The 23,410-nt window shown below is 42.1% G+C and overlaps 1 protein-coding gene across 1 annotated transcript in view; it reads right to left on the bottom strand.

Moving 5' to 3' along the window:
- Positions 1 to 5,785: 5,785 nt before the first annotated feature.
- Positions 5,786 to 23,410, bottom strand: part of LOC139759145 (protein Star-like) — a 77,717-nt gene continuing 60,092 nt past the window's right edge. The window contains exon 7 of the mRNA XM_071681173.1: positions 5,786 to 7,820. Within this exon, the coding sequence (XP_071537274.1) occupies positions 7,707 to 7,820 (114 nt within the window). The 3' untranslated portion in view covers positions 5,786 to 7,706. The remainder of the gene's footprint in view (positions 7,821 to 23,410) is intronic.

Here is a 23,410-nt window from a genome sequence, read left to right as displayed (position 1 = left end):
CATTACAATATCCATGAGTGTCTTACTATCAAAATCCAGGAATTATTCTGGAATTTCCTAACATCACAATATCCAGGATATTTTAACATTACAACATGCAGATGACCTAACATCAAAACGCTAAGGGGTAGTCCTAACATCACAACTTCCACTGGATATCCTGATATCACAATATCCAGGAATGGTCAAACATCGAAACATCCAGATGTCCTAACATCAGAACACTCAGTGGATTTCCTAACATCTCAACATCCAGAGAATGTTCTTGCATCACACCATCCAGATATCCTAACATCACAACATCCAGGAGACGTCTTAGCATCAAAACATCCAAATGCCGTAACATCACTTTCAAGGAAAGTCATAAATTTACAATATCCGGGAGTCCCAATATCACAACATCCAGCGAATGTCCTTCCATCCATCACAACATCCAGGAGTTGTGTTAACATCTGAATATTCAGTAATGTCCAAAAATCACAAAATCAGAGATTTCCTAACATCAAAACATCCAGATGTGCCAGCATTACAACATCCAAAGACGTTGTAATATAAAGACATTCGGTTACCTAATATCAAGCCCACAGCGTGTCCTAACAACCCAACATTTAGATATCACACCATCACAACATCCGAGGAATATCATGATGTCGCAACATCCACGGCATGTCTTATCACAATATTTGGGAGATGCTTTACTACCACAACAGCTAGGGATGTGGTAACATCACAACATCCAGATGTCCGAACATATGAACATTCGAGGGAAATACTAGCATCAAAGATTTCCAGATGTCCTAACATAGCAACGTCCAGGCGCGTTCTAACATCACAGCAGCCAGGAGATATTTTGATAATACGACATCCATATGTCCTAACATCAAAACATCCAGATGTCCTAACAACATCCAGGGTTATCCTAACATGACAACATACAGGCGTCTTACCATCTCAACATCCAGGAGATGTTCTAACATTACAACATCCAGTAGATGTCCTAACATCTCAACATCTAGTAGGCGTCCTAACATCACAACATGCAGTAGATGTCCTAACACCACAACATCCAGTAGATGTCCTAACATCGAAACATCCAGTAGATCTAATATCAAAACTTCCAGTAGATGTCCTAACATCACAACACCCCAATAGGTGTCCTAACATCACAACATTCAGTGGATGTCCTGACATCACAACAACCCAATAGGTGTCCTAACATCACAACATCCACTAGATGTCCTAACATCACAACATCCACTAGATGTCTTAACATCACAACATCCACTAGATGTCCTAACATCACAACATCCACTAGATGTCCTAACATCACAACATCCACTAGATGTCCTAACATCACAACATCCACTAGATGTCCTAACATCACAACATCCACTAGATGTCCTAACATCACAACATCCACTAGATGTCCTAACATCACAACATCCAGTAGGTGTCCTAACATCACAACATGCAGTTTCAACAAACATCGTAAACATTCTGTGTGGTCGGTCCAAAAGACTTGTTGGCGCTGGCTGCCTGACACGGGTAGACTCCCTCCATAGAATGGTTTATTACAAGCCACACGACTGTCACCCTTATAAAGATATTAAAAAATTCCGAGAAAACTATAATTCTGAGCAAATTTTTAGGAATAAACGCGTCACAAAAACATTAATTTGGTATGAATACATACCTACACATGTACCTACACATACACTTACGCTTTACACCTCTCCTCATGTGCAAACGCTTGCATGCACTGAAAGATCACTCGTGCGTTCGGGTTAATAAGAGCCAGAATCCGAAGCTCAGGATGTTTATACTGCGCCATGGAAGAAAGGCATACAAACGTCAATATCACAATCAACACAGTTCTCTAGAAATGGTGTCGAGTGACTGAGGGAGGACGGTTGATTGTTCCTCTCCTCCCAGGGTCGCAGCACTGACGTACCGAGAGAGAGAGAGAGAGAGAGAGAGAGAGAGAGAGAGAGAGAGAGAGAGAGAGAGAGAGAGAGAGAGAGAGAGAGAGAGAGGACGATAAGGAGAGGAAAGAGACAGAAGGTACAAAGAAGGAGACATTTGGGACAAAGAGGGTCGGGACTGAGAGATAGATAGACAGGCAAGTGTAAGACGTACAGGGAAGAAGGATATAAGGATATTGTGATGTTAGGACATCTCTTGGGTGTTGTGATGTTAGAGCAACTCCTGGATGTTGTGATGTTAGAACAACTCCTGGATGTTGTGATGCTAGAACAACTCCTGGATGTTGTGATGTTAGGACATCTCCTGGATTTTATGATGTTATAACATCTGGATGTGATGAAGGGACATCTGCGTGTTGTGATGTTAGGACATCTTGATGTTGTGATGTTATGACATCTGGATGTTGCAATGTAAGGACATCTGGATGTTGTGATGTTATAACATCTGGATGTTGTGATGTTAGAACACCTCCTGGATGTTGTAGTGTTAGAACATCTGGATGTTGTGATGTTAGATTTTATGATCACCTGCGTGAACACACACACACACACACACACACACACACACACACACATCCAGATGTGCAGTGTCGTACGAAGATAAAGGCGACACTCCGGCCAACATACGTATGTAAGGTATCAGAGAGCAAGGAGCAGATATATAACGATAAAGAAGTAACAAAAAAAATCTGATGTCAAATTACGATCCCTAAAGTGCAAGAAAGATGAGTAGAACCTAGAACAAGTACAAAGAGGGACGACGAAACTCATTCCATGTCTGAGAAAACTGGCGTAGGAAGAGATGTTAAGACAAGACAATTTTCCCTACAAGAAGCGTGTACTTCGCGGTGACCAATACAGGTTCTCAACTGACAGTCAATGGGATGAAACTTAAAGCTAAAAGATGTAATACTTACTTCGGAAAAGTTATTTCGCAAACAGTTTCTTTGAGCACTAGACTAAGTTACTTTCAAACATTGTAAACGCCAAAGGCTATAAACTCCTAAAAAAAAAGAAAAAAAAAAAAAGTTGGACAATATTTCCATCAGTTCGAGTATCTATTGAATGGACACGAGAGAGACAAATAGAAAAGAAAGAAAAAAAAGAAATATATATATATATATATATATATATATATATATATATATATATATATATATATATATATATATATATATATATTTTTTTTTTTTATTTTTTATTATACTTTGTCGCTGTCTCCCGCGTTTGCGAGGTAGCGCAAGGAAACAGACGAAAGAAATGGCCCAACCCCCCCCCATACACATGTATATACATACGTCCACACACGCAAATATACATACCTACACAGCTTTCCATGGTTTACCCCAGACGCTTCACATGCCTTGCTTCAATCCACTGACAGCACGTCAACCCCGGTATACCAAATCGTTCCAATTCACTCTATTCCTTGCCCTCCTTTCACCCTCCTGCATGTTCAGGCCCCGATCACACAAAATCTTTTTCACTCCATCTTTCCACCTCCCTCTTCTCCTTGTTCCCTCCACCTCCGACACATATATCCTCTTGGTCAATCTTTCCTCACTCATCCTCTCCATGTGCCCAAACCACTTCAAAACACCCTCTTCTGCTCTCTCAACCACGCTCTTTTTATTTCCACACATCTCTCTTACCCTTACGTTACTCACTCGATCAAACCACCTCACACCACACATTGTCCTCAAACATCTCATTTCCAGCACATCCATCCTCCTGCGCACAACTCTATCCATAGCCCACGCCTCGCAACCATACAACATTGTTGGAACCACTTCAAACATACCCATTTTTGCTTTCCGAGATAATGTTCTCGACTTCCACACATTCTTCAAGGCCCCCAGGATTTTCGCCCCCTCCCTCACCCTATGATCCACTTCCGCTTCCATGGTTCCATCCGCTGCCAGATCCACTCCCAGATATCTAAAACACTTCACTTCCTCCAGTTTTTCTCCATTCAAGCTCACCTCCCAATTGACTTGACCCTCAACCCTACTGTACCTAATAACCTTGCTCTTATTCACATTTACTCTTAACTTTCTTCTCCCACACACTTTTCCAAACTCAGTCACCAGCTTCTGCAGTTTCTCACATGAATCAGCCACCAGCGCTGTATCATCATTTGGACGATTTTTGCTGGGAAAAAATGCAATTGAGTGGGAGATGTATAAAAGAAAGAGACAGGAGGTCAAGAGAAAGGTGCAAGAGGTGAAAAAAAGGGCAAATGAGAGTTGGGGTGAGAGAGTATCATTAAATTTTAGGGAGAATAAAAAGATGTTCTGGAAGGAGGTAAATAAAGTGCGTAAGACAAGGGAGCAAATGGGAACTTCAGTGAAGGGCGCAAATGGGGAGGTGATAACAAGTAGTGGTGATGTGAGAAGGAGATGGAGTGAGTATTTTGAAGGTTTGTTGAATGTGTTTGATGATAGAGTGGCAGATATAGGGTGTTTTGGTCGAGGTGGTGTGCAAAGTGAGAGGGTTAGGGAAAATGATTTGGTAAACAGAGAAGAGGTAGTGAAAGCTTTGCGGAAGATGAAAGCCGGCAAGGCAGCAGGTTTGGATGGTATAGCAGTGGAATTTATTAAAAAAGGGGGTGACTGTATTGTTGACTGGTTGGTAAGGTTATTTAATGTATGTATGACTCATGGTGAGGTGCCTGAGGATTGGCGGAATGCGTGCATAGTGCCATTGTACAAAGGTAAAGGGGATAAGAGTGAGTGCTCAAATTACAGAGGTATAAGTTTGTTGAGTATTCCTGGTAAATTATATGGGAGGGTATTGATTGAGAGGGTGAAGGCATGTACAGAGCATCAGATTGGGGAAGAGCAGTGTGGTTTCAGAAGTGGTAGAGGATGTGTGGATCAGGTGTTTGCTTTGAAGAATGTATGTGAGAAATACTTAGAAAAGAAAAAAAGATTTGTATGTAGCATTTATGGATCTGGAGAAGGCATATGATAGAGTTGATAGAGATGCTCTGTGGAAGGTATTAAGAATATATGGTGTGGGAGGAAAGTTGTTAGAAGCAGTGAAAAGTTTTTATCGAGGATGTAAGGCATGTGTACGTGTAGGAAGAGAGGAAAGTGATTGGTTCTCAGTGAATGTAGGTTTGCGGCAGGGGTGTGTGATGTCTCCATGGTTGTTTAATTTGTTTATGGATGGGGTTGTTAGGGAGGTAAATGCAAGAGTTTTGGAAAGAGGGGCAAGTATGAAGTCTGTCGGGGATGAGAGAGCTTGGGAAGTGAGTCAGTTGTTGTTCGCTGATGATATATATATATATATATATATATATATATATATATATATATATATATATATATATATATATATTTCATACTATTCGCCATTTCCCGCGTTTGCGAGGTAGCGTTTAGAACAGAGGACTGGGCCTTAGAGGGAATATCCTCACCTGGCCCCCTTCTCTGTTCCTTCTTTTGGAAAATTAAATAAAAAAAAAAAACGAGAGGGGAGGATTTCCAGCCCCCCGCTCCCTCCCCTTTTAGTCGCCTTCTACGACACGCAGGGAATACGTGGGAAGTATTCTTTCTCCCCTATCCCCAGGGATAAATATACATATACACACACATATATATATATATATATATATATATATATATATATATATATATATATATATATATATATATATATATATATATATATATATATATATATATATATATATATATATATATATATATATATATGTATTGGCAAGGATCACAATTTTGCGCGTGATCAAGATATTCCTAAGAGTCCACGGGGAAAATGAAACACGAAAAGTTCCCAAGTGCACTCTCGTGTAATAATCACATCATCAGGGGAGACACATGAGAGAAATGAAACAGTCAGTTGATATTCATCGAAGATACGAAACTAGGACGCCATTTGGTAAACATGTGAGAGAGCAGAAGAGGGTGTTTTGAAATGGTTTGGTCACATGGAGAGAATGAGTGAGGAAAGATTGACCAAGAGGATATATGTGTCAGAGGTGGAGGGAACGAGGAGAAGTGGGAGACCAAATTGGAGGTGGAAAGATGGAGTGAAAAAGATTTTGAGTGAACGGAGCCTGAACATACAGGAGGGTGAAAGGCGTGCAAGGAAGAGAGTGAATTGGAACGATGTGGTATACCGGGGCCGACGTGCTCGCAATGGATTGAACCAGGGCATGTGAAGTGTCTGGGGTAAACCATGGAAAGTTCTGTGGGGCCTGGATGTGGAAAGGGAGCTGTGGTTTCGGTGCATTATTACATGACAGCTAGAGACTGAGTGTGAACGAAAGTGGCCTTTGTTGTCTTCTCCTAACGCTACCTCGCACACATTTGGGGGGAGGGGGTTGTTATTTCATGTGTAGCGGGGTGGCGATGGGAATGAATAAAGGCAGACAGTATGAATTATGTACATGTGTATATATGTATATGTCTGTGTGTGTATATATATATGTATACGTTGAGATGTATAGGTATGTATATTTGCGTGTGTGGACGTGTATGTATATGCATGTGTATAGATATGATATGATATACATGTGTATAGATATGATAGCAGTAGGCAGGTAAGCAGGTAGGCAGGTAGGCAGGTAGGCAGGTAGGCAGGTAGGTAGGTAGATAGGTAGGCAGGTAAGCAGGTAGGCAGGTAGGTAGGTGGGTAGGTACATAGGTGGGTATGTATTTAGGTAGCCAGGTAGGCAGGTAGGTAGGTAGGCAGGTAGGTAGGTAGTTAGCCAGGGAGGTATATAACCAGATGTTCTTTGGCTGACCATCAGAGTTTGGTTCCCTTGAGTCATGAATGTTGTTTGAGGAAAGCCTTGGTGTTGTGACCTAGTCTGTGGTTTGGTTGTTGATGACTTGGTCTGTGGTTTGCTTGTTGACAACTTGGTATGTAATTTGGTTGTTAATGACAGTTTGTCACGGGTATAGAATGCTTCTGCTGTGTGTAGTTTTGTTTTAATCTTTGAATCGTTTTACTTTCTTGATAATTGTGTAAAATGTTGTTGATTCATAGTGACATGAAGATGCTCTCTCACACGTTCCTTTAATGACCTTGTTGTTGATTTAACATTAACCGCTGGCTAGGGGTTATGCTAGTCATACTAACATAATTCCAGTCTTGTGAGGTTTACAGCCTTCAGCTGGGCATGAGAACTGGAAATTATAATGGTATGTTGTTGTTGTAAGTTGTTATTCTTAATAATCAGGATGCTCAATTTTCGGTTTCTGTCGTAGATGGTGAAGTTCAGCAGGTCGTCTGTGTTCGTCCATGCGGCATATTTTTATCATAACCTTCAAGAGCATCTCATCTAACTGGTAGTCTGAGGTCATTTGGTTCCTACAGAACACCTTGTGGGTGGGGATGTGGGAGTTATATTTGGAGGAACTTCATATTTCGCATAAAGTTGAAGAATTTGAGAATCCTTTATTTACCAGGACTTACTTAAAGCTCTGGACTCAGTATGGAGGAGGTTCCAGTAAGAACAGTTCCGTAGGTTTGGCAGAGGATTTTCCCTCATGACGCAAAGTTTGCCTAGGTGGTCATTCAGCAACCTTCCACGCCAGTGGGCTTATTGTCCTTTGTTGTGTATTCACCATTGTCAACTTTGATATCAACATCTAGGAAGGGAAACATATCATTCACGTATGTGATACGTAAATCTAAGGAATGATGCCACTTCCATTGTTTTCTCAAGTTATTCTAGGTGAATCACTTTCCTATCTACCAGAAAACGTTATCAAGATAAGGGCAGTAGGTGATGGGACGAAGGCTCTGTTTTCTAGATGGCACATGCACAAGTCGGCGAGAATCTCCCCGCTGCGGACACCACCTGCACTGAGGTGAACGGAGATTGTAAGTGTTAGCTTAGATATAAGTAGTCTATCAAATCATTACATTTCAAGTTCTTCAAAAAGAAAATCCTTAATCTAATATAAAGCCACATAGTGGGAGGAAACTACGTAACCAGTGTGTATATACTCGTGATATGCTATTTCAGCAGCGTAACGGAATAGTAGAAGATGAGAAGGAACGTCATCATCTATGAGTGGAGTCGAATGAGGTACTGGAGAGATTTGTGGTCTCTTGTAAGTAGCTGGCATGCTGAAGAGTGAGGTGATCAGTCTGCAGGTGACTAAGTGTTTATCCATGGTATCGTCTGAGGAACTTATTAATGTCTGAGACAGTGCAGTCGCTCATACAAGGTATCAAGACACTTTGAACACACAAGACCTGCTGAAAGTCTGCGTGGAACCCATACGGTCAACGTCTTATTGGACATCTATTTGAAGTGTCGTAATGCCTGGTTATATCATTCTGTACGGATAGTCGACTATGTGTGTACGAACGTTGGTGTGATATATATATATATATATATATATATATATATATATATATATATATATATATATATATATATATATATATATCATACAAACCTCAAACAGCCAGGATCGAACCCGGGAGCCTTGTGCAACAGGCACCAATCTTTACAGACAAGCTACTATCCGCTTTGTCTGGCAGTAATAGTTATAAAGGAGAGTGATTAAAGAGGGTCACGTGGCGGGAGTTGACCTGGGTAGCTGGGTGTCATGAATACCCTGTTTCATGTTTTCGTGTTCTGTCAATTCTCTCATAATGATTTGGTTAATGCTAGGATCGGCTAGAGAATTGCCTGGGGACAAATTAAAGTTCTTAGAATTAGCAATTAGGACAGATTCAATGACGTTACGTGTGGCATCATCAGCAGAGGAGTATAGAATAGTGGGATTTTCAAGATCTATGGGGTGGTCATTTTCATGACAATGTTTAGCGATCGCATTTTTGTGGCCATCCCTGCGTACTTCATGACGGTGCCAATAACACCTCTCCTTCACATTTTTCCAGACTTGCCTACATAGATATCTTTACATGCCTTGCATTTGACGTTGTAAATACTCCCAATTGTTGCATGATTTGGCCTACTATTTATTGAGGTTTTACTGATGGTGTTATTTTACCGGAAAGCAACATTACAAGCACAGTTTTTAGAATAAGTCTTAGATTGGCTAAATCGGGAGAATAGGGCAAAGCTTCTGCGCCCTACAGGAAACTGCATCGCTACCCCCTGCTTCAGCGAGGTAGCGCCGGGAAAACAGACAAAAAAGGCGACATTCGCTGACACTCAGTTTCTACTGTTATGTGTAATGCACCGAAATCACAGCTCCTTACCTACATCCAGGCACCACAGACCTTCCCATGGTTTCCCAAGACGTTTCACATGCCCTGGTTCAGTCCATTGACAGCACGTTGACCCTGGGATACCACATCGTTCCAATACACTCTATTCCTTGCACGCCTCTCACTCTCCAGTATGTTTAGGCCCCGATCAATTGGGTCTCCCGCTTCTCCTTGTTCCCTCCACCTCTGACAAATGTATCCTCTTTGTCAATCTTTCCTCACTTATACTCTCCATATGTCCAAACCATTTCAACACACCCTCTTCTGCTCTCTCACCTACACTCTTTTCATTTCCACAACTTTCTCTTACCTTTTCATTACTTACTCGATCATAACACCTCTCACCACATATTGTCCTCAAACATTTCATTTCCAACGCATCCACCCTACTCCGTACAACTCTATCTACAACCTATGCCTTGCAACCATATAATATTGTTGGAACTGCTATTCCTTCAAAAATACCCATGTTTGCTCTCCGAGATAACGTTCTCACCTTCCACACATTCTTCATTGCTACCAGAACCTTAGCCCCTTCCCCCACCTTGTGACTCACTTCCGCCTCCTTTTTTTCTCCCTTCTAACTTGCATCCCAATCAAATTGCGACTTAACCTTTCTGAACCTAATAACCTTACTCTTATTCACATCCATTCTCAACTTTCTCCTTTCACACACTTTTCCAAACTCAGTCACCAACTTCTGCAGTTTCTCACTCGAATCAGCCACCAGCGCTGTATCATCGGCGAACAACAACTGACTCACTTCCCAGGCCCTCTCATACCCAACAGACTGCATACTTGCCCCTCTCTCCAAAACTCTTGCATTTACCTCCCAAACCACTCCATCACACATCCCTGCCGCAGACCGACCTTCACTGGGAACCAATCAATCTCCTCTCTTCCTACTCATACACATGCCTTACGTCATAGGTAAATGTTTTTCACTGCTGCTAGCAGCTTACCTCTCACACCATATACTCTTAAGGCCTTTCACAAAGCATCTCTACAAACCCTATCATATGCCTTCTCCAGATTTATAAATTCTACATACAGATCCATCTGTTTTTCAAAGTATTTCACACATACATTCTTCAAAGCAAACACCTAATCCACACATCCTCTGTAAATGCCTTCACCTTCTCAATCAGTACTCTCTCATACAATTTCCCAGAAACACTCAACAAACTTATGCTTCTGTAGTTTGAACACTCACCTTTACCCCATTTCCCTTTGTACAGTGGCACTATGCATGCATTCCGCCAATCCTCAGGCACTTCACCATGATCCATACATACACTGAATATCCTTACCAACCAATCAACAACACAGTCACCTCCCCTTTATTGATAAATTCTAATGCAGTACCATCCAAACCCCCCGCCTTGCCGGATTTTATCTTCCGCAAAGCTTTCACCACTTCTCCCTTAACCAAATCATTCTCCCTGACCCTCTCACTTCGCACACAACCCCGATCAAAACACCCTACATCTGCCACTCTCTCATCAAACACATTCAACGAACCTTCAAAATTCTCACTCCATCTCCTCACTTCATCACTACCCGTTATCACTACCCATTTGCCCCCTTCAACGATGTTCCCATTTGTTCAGACATGCTACTTGGTGACCCTTTCAGAACAGGTACATCCAACAGTCTCTCCTTAAAACGTCCATCACTTAGTGCATAATCCAGTAACGTCCATTCACCTCTAACCCATTCACACGTCTACTTCCGTATGCATCATTTATAAACCAGGCATTCCCATTCACCATCTCTTTTTCATCACGCACCTTTTCTTTCTCATTTACACTGGGTACCCTGTCACACACACACACACACACACACACACACACACACACACCACAGACGAACACACACACACACACACACACACACACACACACACACACACACACACACACAAACACTAACACACACACACACACACACTCAGTTGCCGTATTGACCTCCTCTCAAGGACACACAGTCGTTAATGCTGACAAGAACAGGTTAGCAAAAGTCAATCAGTACCCGCGTGTGGCAGAGCCTTGTGAGGATTCTCCGAGACCAGTTCATAGTAACGAGCATCGCTGCCAATCAGACCCCTGATAAAGAGCTTAGATGTGGCCGACTAGGTTAATTATATCGTGAATTGGTAGATTGAAGGCGGCCTCTTGGGGGAGCAAATTAGATCGCCTGCCTCTTGGCCAACAGAACAAATTGATTCAGTTTCTGTTCCACCAGTGACTTACAACATTACTTGACTTATCAGTTTTGATATTTTATATATATATATATATATATATATATATATATATATATATATATATATATATATATATATATATATATATATATATGTATATATATATATATATATATATATATATATATATATATATATATATATATATATATATATATATATATTTATATTTTTTATTATTATACTTTGTCGCTGTCTTCCGCGTTTGCGAGGTAGCGCAAGGAAACAGACGAAAGAAATGGCCCCACCCCCCCCCCCCCCCCATACACATGTATATACATACGTCCTCACACGCAAATATACATACCTACACAGCTTTCCATGGTTTACCCCAGACGCTTTACATGCCCTGCTTCAATCCACTGACAGCACGTCAACCCCGGTATACCACATCGCTCCAATTCACTCTATTCCTTGCCCTCCTTTCACCCTCCTGCATGTTCAGGCCCCGATCACACAAAATCTTTTTCACTCCATCTTTCCACCTCCAATTTGGTCTCCCTCTTCTCCTTGTTCCCTCCACCTCCGACACATATATCCTCTTGGTCAATCTTTCCTCACTCATCCTCTCCATGTGCCCAAACCACTTTCAAAACACCCTCTTCTGCTCTCTCAACCACGCTCTTTTTATTTCCACACATCTCTCTTACCCTTACGTTACTTACTCGATCAAACCACCTCACACCACACATTGTCCTCAAACATCTCATTTCCAGCACATCCATCCTCCTGCGCACAACTCTATCCATAGCCCACGCCTCTCAACCATACAACATTGTTGGAACTACTATCTTCAAACATACCCATTTTTGCTTTCCGAGATAATGTTCTCGACTTCCACACATTCTTCAAGGCCCCAAGATTTTCGCCCCCTCCCCCACCCTATGATCCACTTCCGCTTCCATGGTTCCATCCGCTGCCAGATCCACTCCCAGATATCTAAAACACTTCACTTCCTCCAGTTTTTCTCCATTCAAACTCACCTCCCAATTGACTTGACCCTCAACCCTACTGTACCTAATAACCTTGCTCTTATTCACATTTACTCTTAACTTTCTTCTTTCCACACACTTTACCAAACTCCGTCACCAGCTTCTGCAGTTTCTCACATGAATCCGCCACCAGCGCTGTATCATCAGCGAACAACAACTGACTCACTTCCCAAGCTCTCTCATCCCCAACAGACTTCATACTTGCCCCTCTTTCCAAGACTCTTGCATTTACCTCCCTAACAACCCCATCCATAAACAAATTAAACAACCATGGAGACATCACACACCCCTGCCGCAAACCTACATTCACTGAGAACCAATCACTTTCCTCTCTTCCTACACGTACACATGCCTTACATCCTCGATAAAAACTTTTCACTGCTTCTAACAACTTGCCTCCCACACCATATATTCTTAATACCTTCCACAGAGCATCTCTATCAACTCTATCATATGCCTTCTCCAGATCCATAAATGCTACATACAAATCCATTTGCTTTTCTAAGTATTTCTCACATACATTCTTCAAAGCAAACACCTGATCCACACATCCTCTACCACTTCTGAAACCACACTGCTCTTCCCCAATCTGATGCTCTGTACATGCCTTCACCCTCTCAATCAATACCCTCCCATATAATTTACCAGGAATACTCAACAAACTTATACCTCTGTAATTTGAGCACTCACTCTTATCCCCTTTGCCTTTGAACAATGGCACTATGCACGCATTCCGCCAATCCTCAGGCACCTCACCATGAGTCATACATACATTAAATAACCTTACCAACCAGTCAACAATACAGTCACCCCCTTTTTTAATAAATTCCACAGCAATACCATCCAAACCTGCTGCCTTGCCGGCTTTCATCTTCCGCAAAGCTTTTACTACCTCTTCTCTGTTTACCAAATCATTTTCCCTAACCCTCTCACTTTGCACACCACCTCGACCCAAACACCCTATATCTGCCACTCTGTCATCAGACACATTCAACAAACCTTCAAAATACTCATTCCATCTCCTTCTCACATCACCACTACTTGTTATCACCTCCCCATTTACGCCCTTCACTGAAGTTCCCATTTGCTCCCTTGTCTTACGCACCCTATTTACCTCCTTCCAGAACATCTTTTTATTCTCCCTAAAATTTACTGATAGTCTCTCACCCCAACTCTCATTTGCCCTTTTTTTCACCTCTTGCACCTTTCTCTTGACCTCCTGTCTCTTTCTTTTATACTTCTCCCACTCAATTGCATTTTTTCCCTGCAAAAATCGTCCAAATGCCTCTCTCTTCTCTTTCACTAATACTCTTACTTCTTCATCCCACCACTCACTACCCTTTCTAAACAGCCCACCTCCCACTCTTCTCATGCCACAAGCATCTTTTGCGCAATCCATCACTGATTCCCTAAATACATCCCATTCCTCCCCCACTCCCCTTACTTCCATTGTTCTCACCTTTTTCCATTCTGTACACAGTCTCTCCTGATACTTCTTCACACCGGTCTCCTTCCCAAGCTCACTTACTCTCACCACCTTCTTCACCCCAACATTCACTCTTCTTTTCTGAAAACCCATACTAATCTTCACCTTAGCCTCCACAAGATAATGATCAGACATCCCTCCAGTTGCACCTCTCAGCACATTGACATCCAAAAGTCTCTCTTTCGCACGCCTGTCAATTAACACGTAATCCAATAATGCTCTCTGGCCATCTCTCCTACTTACATAAGTATACTTATGTATATCTCGCTTTTTAAACCAGGTATTCCCAATCATCAGTCCTTTTTCAGCACATAAATCTACAAGCTCTTCACCATTTCCATTTACAACACTGAACACCCCATGCATACCAATTATTCCCTCAACTGCCACATTACTCACCTTTGCATTCAAATCACCCATCACTATAACCCGGTCTCGTGCATCAAAACCGCTAACACACTCATTTAGCTGCTCCCAAAACACTTGCCTCTCATGATCTTTCTTCTCATGCCCAGGTGCATATGCACCAATAATCACCCACCTCTCTCCATCAACTTTCAATTTTACCCATATTAATCGAGAATTTACTTTCTTACATTCTATCACATACTCCCACAACTCCTGTTTCAGGAGTATTGCTACTCCTTCCCTTGCTCTTGTCCTCTCACTAACCCCTGACTTCACTCCCCAGACATTTCCAAACCACTCTTCCCCTTTACCCTTGAGCTTCGTTTCACTCAGAGCCAAAACATCCAGGTTCCTTTCCTCAAACATACTACCTATCTCTCCTTTTTTCACATCTTGGTTACATCCACACATATATATTATATATTATTTTTTATTATACTTTGTCGCTGTCTCCCGCGTTTGCGAGGTAGCGCAAGGAAACAGACGAAAGAAATGGCCCAACCCCCCCCCCCATACACATGTATATACATACATCCACACACGCAAATATACATACCTACACAGCTTTCCATGGTTTACCCCAGACGCTTCACATGCCTTGATTCAATCCACTGACAGCACGTCAACCCCGGTATACCACATCGCTCCAATTCACTCTATTCCTTGCCCTCCTTTCACCCTCCTGCATATTCAGGCCCCGATCACACAAAATCTTTTTCACTCCATCTTTCCACCTCCAATTTGGTCTCCCTCTTCTCCTCGTTCCCTCCACCTCCGACACATATATCCTCTTGGTCAATCTTTCCTCACTCATTCTCTCCATGTGCCCAAACCACTTCAAAACACCCTCTTCTGCTCTCTCAACCACGCTCTTTTTATTTCCACACATCTCTCTTACACTTACGTTACTCACTCGATCAAACCACCTCACACCACACATTGTCCTCAAACATCTCATTTCCAGCACATCCATCCTCCTGCGCACAACTCTATCCATAGCCCACGCCTCGCAACCATACAACATTGTTGGAACCACTATTCCTTCAAACATACCCATTTTTGCTTTCCGAGATAATGTTCTCGACTTCCACACATTCTTCAAGGCCCCCAGAATTTTCGCCCCCTCTCCCACCCTATGATCCACTTCCGCTTCCATGGTTCCATCCGCTGCCAGATCCACTCCCAGATATCTAAAACACTTCACTTCCTCAAGTTTTTCTCCATTCAAACTCACCTCCCAATTGACTTGACCCTCAACCCTACTGTACCTAATAGCCTTGCTCTTATTCACATTTACTCTTAACTATCTTCTTCCACACACTTTACCAAACTCAGTCACCAGCTTCTGCAGTTTCTCACATGAATCAGCCACCAGCGCTGTATCATCAGCGAACAACAACTGACTCACTTCCCAAGCTCTCTCATCCCCAACAGACTTCATACTTGCCCCTCTTTCCAAAACTCTTGCATTTACCTCCCTAACAACCCCATCCATAAACAAATTAAACAACCATGGAGACATCACACACCCCTGCCGCAAACCTACATTCACTGAGAACCAATCACTTTCCTCTCTTCCTACACGTACAATGCCTTACATCCTCGATAAAAACTTTTCACTGCTTCTAACAACTTTCCTCCCACACCATATATTCTTAATACCTTCCACAGAGCATCTCTATCAACTCTATCATATGCCTTCTCCAGATCCATAAATGCTACATACAAATCCATTTGCTTTTCTAAGTATTTCTCATATACATTCTTCAAAGCAAACACCTGATCCACACATCCTCTACCACTTCTGAAACCACACTGCTCTTCCCCAATCTGATGCTCTGTACATGCCTTCACCCTCTCAATCAACACCCTCCCATATAATTTACCAGGAATACTCAACAAACTTATACCTCTGTAATTTGAGCACTCACTCTTATCCCCTTTGCCTTTGTACAATGGCACTATGCACGCATTCCGCCAATCCTCAGGCACCTCACCATGAGTCATACATACATTAAATAACCTTACCAACCACTCAACAATACAGTCACCCCCTTTTTTAATAAATTCCACTGCAATACCATCCAAACCTGCTGCCTTGCCGGCTTTCATCTTCCGCAAAGCTTTCACTACCTCTTCTCTGTTTACCAAATCATTTTCCTTAACCCTCTCACTTTGCACACCACCTCGACCAAAACACCCTATATCTGCCACTCTATCATCAAACACATTCAACAAACCTTCAAAATACTCACTCCATCTCCTTCTCACATCACCACTACTTGTTATCACCTCCCCATTTGCGCCCTTCACTGAAGTTCCCATTTGCTCCCTTGTCTTACGCACTTTATTTACCTCCTTCCAGAACATCTTTTTATTCCCCCTAAAATTTAATGATTCTCTCTCACCCCAACTCTCATTTGCCCTTTTTTTCACCTCTTGCACCTTTCTCTTGACCTCCTGTCTCTTTCTTTTATACATCTCCCACTCAGTTTCATTTTTTCCCTGCAAAAATCGTCCAAATGCCTCTCTCTTCTCTTTCACTAATACTCTTACTTCTTCATCCCACCACTCACTACCCTTTCTAATCAACCCACCTCCCACTCTTCTCATGCCACAAGCATCTTTTGCGCAATCCATCACTGATTCCCTAAATACATCCCATTCCTCCCCCACTCCCCTTACTTCCATTGTTCTCACCTTTTTCCATTCTGTACTCAGTCTCTCCTGGTACTTCCTCACACAGGTCTCCTTCCCAAGCTCACTTACTCTCACCACCCTCTTCACCCCAACATTCACTCTTCTTTTCTGAAAACCCTTCTTTTCCGAAAATATATATATATATATATATATATATATATATATATATATATATATATATATATATATATATATATATATATATATATATATATATATATATATATATATATATATATATATATATATATATATATATATATGTATATATATATATATATATATATATATATATATATATATATATATATATATATATATATATATATATATATATATATATATATATATATATATATATATATATATATATACCAGGCATTGCCATTCACCATCTCTTTTTCATCACACACCTTTTCTTTGTCATTTACAGTGGGTACCCTGTCACACACACACACACACACACACACACACACACACACACAAAGACGCCCGCGTCAGCGAGGTAGGGCAAGGAATCAGACAAAAGAATGGCTCAACCCACCAACATACACATGTATATACATACACGTTGAATGTGCTTGATGATAGAGTGGCAGATATAGGGTGTTTTGGTCGAGATGGTGTGCAAAGTGAGAGGGTTAGGGGGAATGATTTGGTAAATAGGGAAGAGGTAGTAAAAGCTTTGCGGAAGATGAAAGCCGGCAAGGCAGCGGGTTTGGATGGTATTGCAGTGAAATTTATCAAAAAAGGGGGTGACTGTGATGTTGACTGGTGGTAAGGTTATTTAATGAATGTATGGCTCATGCTGAGGTGCCTGAGGACTGGCGGAATGCTTGCATCGTGCCACTGTACAAAGGCAAAGGGGATAAGAGTGAGTGCTCAAATTTCAGAGGTATAAGTTTGCTGAGTATTCCTGGGAAATTATATGGGAGGGTATTGATTGAGAGGATGAAGGCATGTACAGAGCATCAGATTGGGGAAGAGCAGTGTGGTTTCAGAAGTGGTAGAGGATGTGTGGATCAGGTGTTTGCTTTGAAGAATGTATGTGAGAAATACTTAGAAAAGCAAATGGATTTGTATGTAGCATTTATGGATCTGGAAAAGGCATTTTATTAAGTTTTTATCGAGGATGTAAGGCATGTGTACGAGTGGGAAGACAGGAAAGTGATTGGGTCTCAGTGAATGTCGGTTTGCTGCAGGGGTGCGTGATGTCTCCATGGTTGTTTAATTTATTTATGGATGGGGTTTTAGGGAGGTTAATGCAAGAGTTTTGGAGTAAGGGGCAAGTATGCAGTCTGTTGTGGAGGAGAGAGCTTGGGAAGTGAGTCAGTTGTTGTTCGCTGATGATACAGCGCTGGTGGCTGATTCGGGTGAGAAACTGCAGAAGCTGGTGACTGAGTTTGGTAAAGTGTTTGAAAGAAGAAAGCTGAGAGTAAATGTGCATAAGAGCAAGGTTGTTAGGTACAGTAGGGTTGAGGACAAGTCAACTGGGAGGTACGTTTGAATAGAGAAAAACTGGAGGAAGTGAAGTGTTTTAGATATCTGGGAATGGATTTGGCAGCGGATGGAACCATGGAGGCGGAAGTGAGTCATAGGGTGGGGGAGGGGGCGAAAATTCTGGGAGCGTTGAAAAATGTGTGAAAAGCGAGAACGTTATCTCGGAAAACAATAAGAGGTATGTTTGAAGGAATAGTGGTTCCGACAATGTTATATGGTTGCGAGGCGTGAGCTATAGATAGAGTTGTGCGGAGGAGGATGGATGTGTTGGAAATGAGATGTTTCAGGACCGTATATGGTGTGAGTTGGTTTGATCGAGTAAATAATGAAAGGGTAGGAGAGATGTGTGGTAATAAAAAGAGTGTGGTTGAGAGAGCAGAAGAGGGTGTTTTGAAATGGTTTGGTCACATGGAGAGAATGAGTGAGAAAAGATTGACAAAGAGGATATATGTGTCAGAGATGGGGGAACGAGGAGAAGTGGGAGACCAAATTGGAGGTGGAACGATGAAGTGAAAAAGATTTTGAGTGATCGGGGCCTGAGCATACAGGAGGGTGAAAGGCGTGCAAGGATTAGAGTGAATTGGAACGATGTGGTATACCGGGGTCGACGTGCTGTCAATGGATTGAACCAGCGCATGTGAAGCGTCTGGGGTAAACCATGGAAAGTTTTGTGGAGCCTGGATGTGGAAAGGGAACTTTGGTCTCGGGAAAGGGAACTTTGGGCTCAACTCTATAAAATGATTTCTTTGCTAACATAAGGGATTTATCAATGAAAGATCTAGGGTACTTTAACTTAGATCCAATAGAATATAGCTTCTCAAACTCATCATCAATATACTCTGGACTGCAAATACGCAATGCCCTAAGGAACATAGATTGAAATGATATTAATCTAACTCTGTCATATTGAGATGAATGATAATGTATATAGAGTACATTGGTAGGTTTTCTGTATATGTTAAACTTAAACTTGTTTCCTTGCCTATGGATCATGCAATCTAAAAATGATAACATACAATCATATTCCTTTTCTACAGTAAATTTGATGAAAGGTACTGAATTGTTAAGTAAGGGGAAATATGTTTGTAAATTTTCATTTGTTGGCCAAACACAAAGAACATCATCTACATACCCAAACCAAATTGCATTAGAAGGTAAGATATCCTTTAGTAATTTTGTTTAAAAAAACTCCATATAAAGATTACTTAGTACTTCCTCTTCCATTGTTCCATTCGCTACCAAGTCCATTCCCAGATAGCTAAAACACTTCATTTCCTCCATTTTTTTCTTCACTGAAACATACTTCCTAACTGAATGGGGAAATTGAGTGCCCCAGACGGTACCTGCACTCCACTGTCAGCGCCTACGTCAGTAGAGCCCTCTCCCACTGCTCTACTTGCAAAGACGCCCACCAGGAGCTTGAGCGCGTGACTCAAGTCCTCGTTAACACGGGTTACACTAACACCGACGTATCCGGAGCAATTAAGTGACATATGGACAAATAGTATCCTCACTAAGACACAACTACACATACAACCGGTGAACACATCAAGATATACTACAGAAATACATGTCTACAAACTACAAGACACATGAGAAGATCATCAAGGACATTGTAAACAGAAATGTACGCCCCACAGACCCGGAACAACACCTTGCTCTCCTGACCTACTACAAGATGATGAAAACAGCCAACCATCTGCTTCGTAACAGACCCGCCGTGACCAAGACGCCCCTTCAGGAGGACCATGTCATTTACCAGCACAACTGCTACAGTGAGGAGAGTGGACCTCACTCAATACACTGGAATGACACGGACCAGACTATCGAAGCGCCTCACCTGTCACCTACTGAATGGAACCATCAAGAACCACTATGCCACTATGTATGAATAGATACATAGATAGATAGGTAGATAGATGATAGATAGATGATAGATAGATAGATAGGAGAGTTAGGGGAAAAAGAATTCTACCTCTGTATTCCCCACTTGTCGTAGAAGGCGACTAAGGGGGAGGGAGCAGGAGGCTGAAAACCTTTCCCCTCTTGTATCTTAACTTCTAAAATAGGAAACAGAAAAAGGAGTCAAGCGGTGAGTGCTCATCCTACTCGATGGCTCTCAGACCAGGGTGTCTGAATGTGTGTGGATGTAACCAAGGTAAAAAGAACAGAGAGACAGGTAGTAAGTTTGAGGAAAAAAAGTGGATGTTTTGGCTCTGAGGAAACGAAGCTTAATGGTAAAGGGGAAGAATGGTTTGGAAACGTCTTAGGAGTAAATTCAGGAGTTGGGGAGACTAGAGGAGCTAAGGAAGGAGTAGCACTACTCCTGAAGCAGAAGTTGTGGGAGTGTGTGACAGTGTAAGGAAGTAAAATCTAGATTGATGTGGGTAAAACTGAAAGTGGATGGAGAGAGATGGGTGATTATTGGTGCCTATGCACCTGGGCATGAGAAGAAAGATCATGAGAGGCCAGTGTTTTGGGAGCAGCTGAGTGAGTGAGTCAGCAGCTTTGGTGTACGAGACCGGGTTATAGTGATGGGTGATTTAAATGCGAAGGTGAGTAATGTGGCAGTTGAGGGTATAATTGGTGTACATGGTGTGTTCAGTGTTATGAATGAAAATGATGAAGAGCATGTTGAGTTGTGTACAAAAAAATAGACTAGTGATTGGGAATACCTGGTTTGAAAAAAAAAAAAAAAAACTATATTCAAGGATACGTATGTGAGTAGGAGAGTTGTTCAACGAGCGTTATTTGATTACCTATCAATTGATAGGCGTGTGAAAGGGAGACTTTTGAATGTTAATGTGCTGGGAGCGGAAGCTGGTGGGATGTCTGATCACTATCTTGTGGAGGCGAAGATAAAGATTTGTAGAGGTTTTCGAAAGAAAAAAAAGAGACAATGTCGAGGAGAAGAAGAGTGGTGAGAGTAAGTGGGCTTGAAAGGCGACGTGTGTGAAGAAATACCAGGAGTGATTGAATGTACGCAGAATGGCAGAAGGTGAGAGCAAGTGAAATGAGAAGATTGGGTGAGGAATGGAAGGTATTTAGGGAAGCAGTGATGGCATATGCAAGAAATGCATTTGGCATGCGAAAAGTTCGAGGTGGGCAGATTAGAAAGGGTAGTGAGTGGTGGGACGAAGAATTAGTATTCTTAGTGAACGAGGAAAGAGAGGCGTATGGACGGTACTTACAAAGAAGGAGTGCAAATAATTGGGATATGTATAAGAGAAAGTGGCAGGGGGGTAAGAGAAAGGTGCAGGGGTTGAAAAAGCGGGCAAATGAGAGCTGGAGTGAGAGAGTATCAGTAAGCTTTAGGGAGAATAAAAAGATGTTTCGGAAGGAGGTAAATGATGTGCGAAAGGCAAGAAAACAAATGGTGAATTGGTGAAGGGGCAAAAGGGAGAAGTAATAACAAGTAGTGATTGAATGGGGAGGTGATGGAGTGAGAATTTTGAAGGATTGTTCAATGTATATGATGATAGAGTACCGCTCAAATGCTTCTCTTTTCTCTTTCGCTAGCAACTTACTTCTTCATTCCACCACTCACTACCTTCCCTAATCTGCCCACCTGCCACCTTTCCCATGCCACATGCATTTCTTGGTGATATAAAAAAGGAACGTAAGTATACGTCAGGCGTAAGCAGGGATGTGTTTACAGATGTGTTTACATAAGGTTAAGACATTGTATAATATGCATCCAGGTGTAATATGCGGTGAAGTTAACGTACATCAACGAGGGAGTAAAACTTACCGAGTACACCCACACACACACACACACACACACACACACACACACACACACACTTCCTTACAGCCACAAGGAAAAGCTTTTATAGTGGCGATGTCTGCAATATTAGTGTCATAGAAAGTGATGAATAGTGAGCCTCTCTAGCCTGGAGCAAACATGGACGGTCCACCACCACCGCAACCATCACTACGACCACCACCATCACCACCACCATTACTATTACCAATATCACCATCACTATCATCGCAACCACCGCCATCACCACCACCTCCGCTCCATCACCACCAGTATTATTACCAACATCACTGTCACGCCATTATAGTCACCATCACCACCACCACCTACAGAACTCTCTCTCTCTCTCTCTCTCTCTCTCTCTCTCTCTCTCTCTCTCTCTCTCTCTCTCTCTCTCTCTCTCTCTCTCTCTCTCTCTCTCTCTCTCTCTCTCTCTCGCCAACTCCCATGTTCACCTGAGGAGCGTCAGTGATGTCTCAGGTCAGGACAGGAAGTCTGGATGACTGTGAACAGTTGCCGTGACACTGTGTCGTCCCTCGGAGGTCGTAACCCTCGTATCAGTTTATTGACTCACTCCTCCCCCCCCCCCCCCCCCCCCCCCCCTATGTCATTTGGTATGCTGGATTTTCGGTATCCTTAGAGTGAAATGCTTAGCGTGGATGACGTAGGAATTAAATGAGATGACTGACTGAGGGCCATGTTCTCTGATATCTTTACGATTACATGCAGCTGCTATGTGCTAAATTACACCCAGCTTTAAGACAATAAGGCAACTCGGGCCTTTTACTACAGCAAAACTGACCTCTACAATTCCCACTGTAAGAGTAAATAATTCGCGAGATATGACGCTTTGAAGAAATCTCATTACCTCCCAACGCCTTGTAACGTGCATGGGATTGAGCGAAATGGAGCGATGTTGTATATCAGGGCTGACGTGAACAAAGACAAGGTCAGGGAAAACCACGGGTAGGTCCTGGTTGTTGATACGGGGCCTAATTTCATTGGATATATGTAACTGCCAGGGAGGGAAATGAGGACTTTGTTTCTTGCATCAAATTGCTAATATAGGAAATAACGAACGGGTATGGGAAA

This window comes from Panulirus ornatus, chromosome 2 (genome assembly GCF_036320965.1).
Source record: "Panulirus ornatus isolate Po-2019 chromosome 2, ASM3632096v1, whole genome shotgun sequence".
NCBI lineage: Eukaryota > Metazoa > Arthropoda > Malacostraca > Decapoda > Palinuridae > Panulirus > Panulirus ornatus.
The sequence above is the reverse complement of the archived record's forward strand: the minus strand, read 5'-3'. Positions and strand labels throughout refer to the sequence as shown.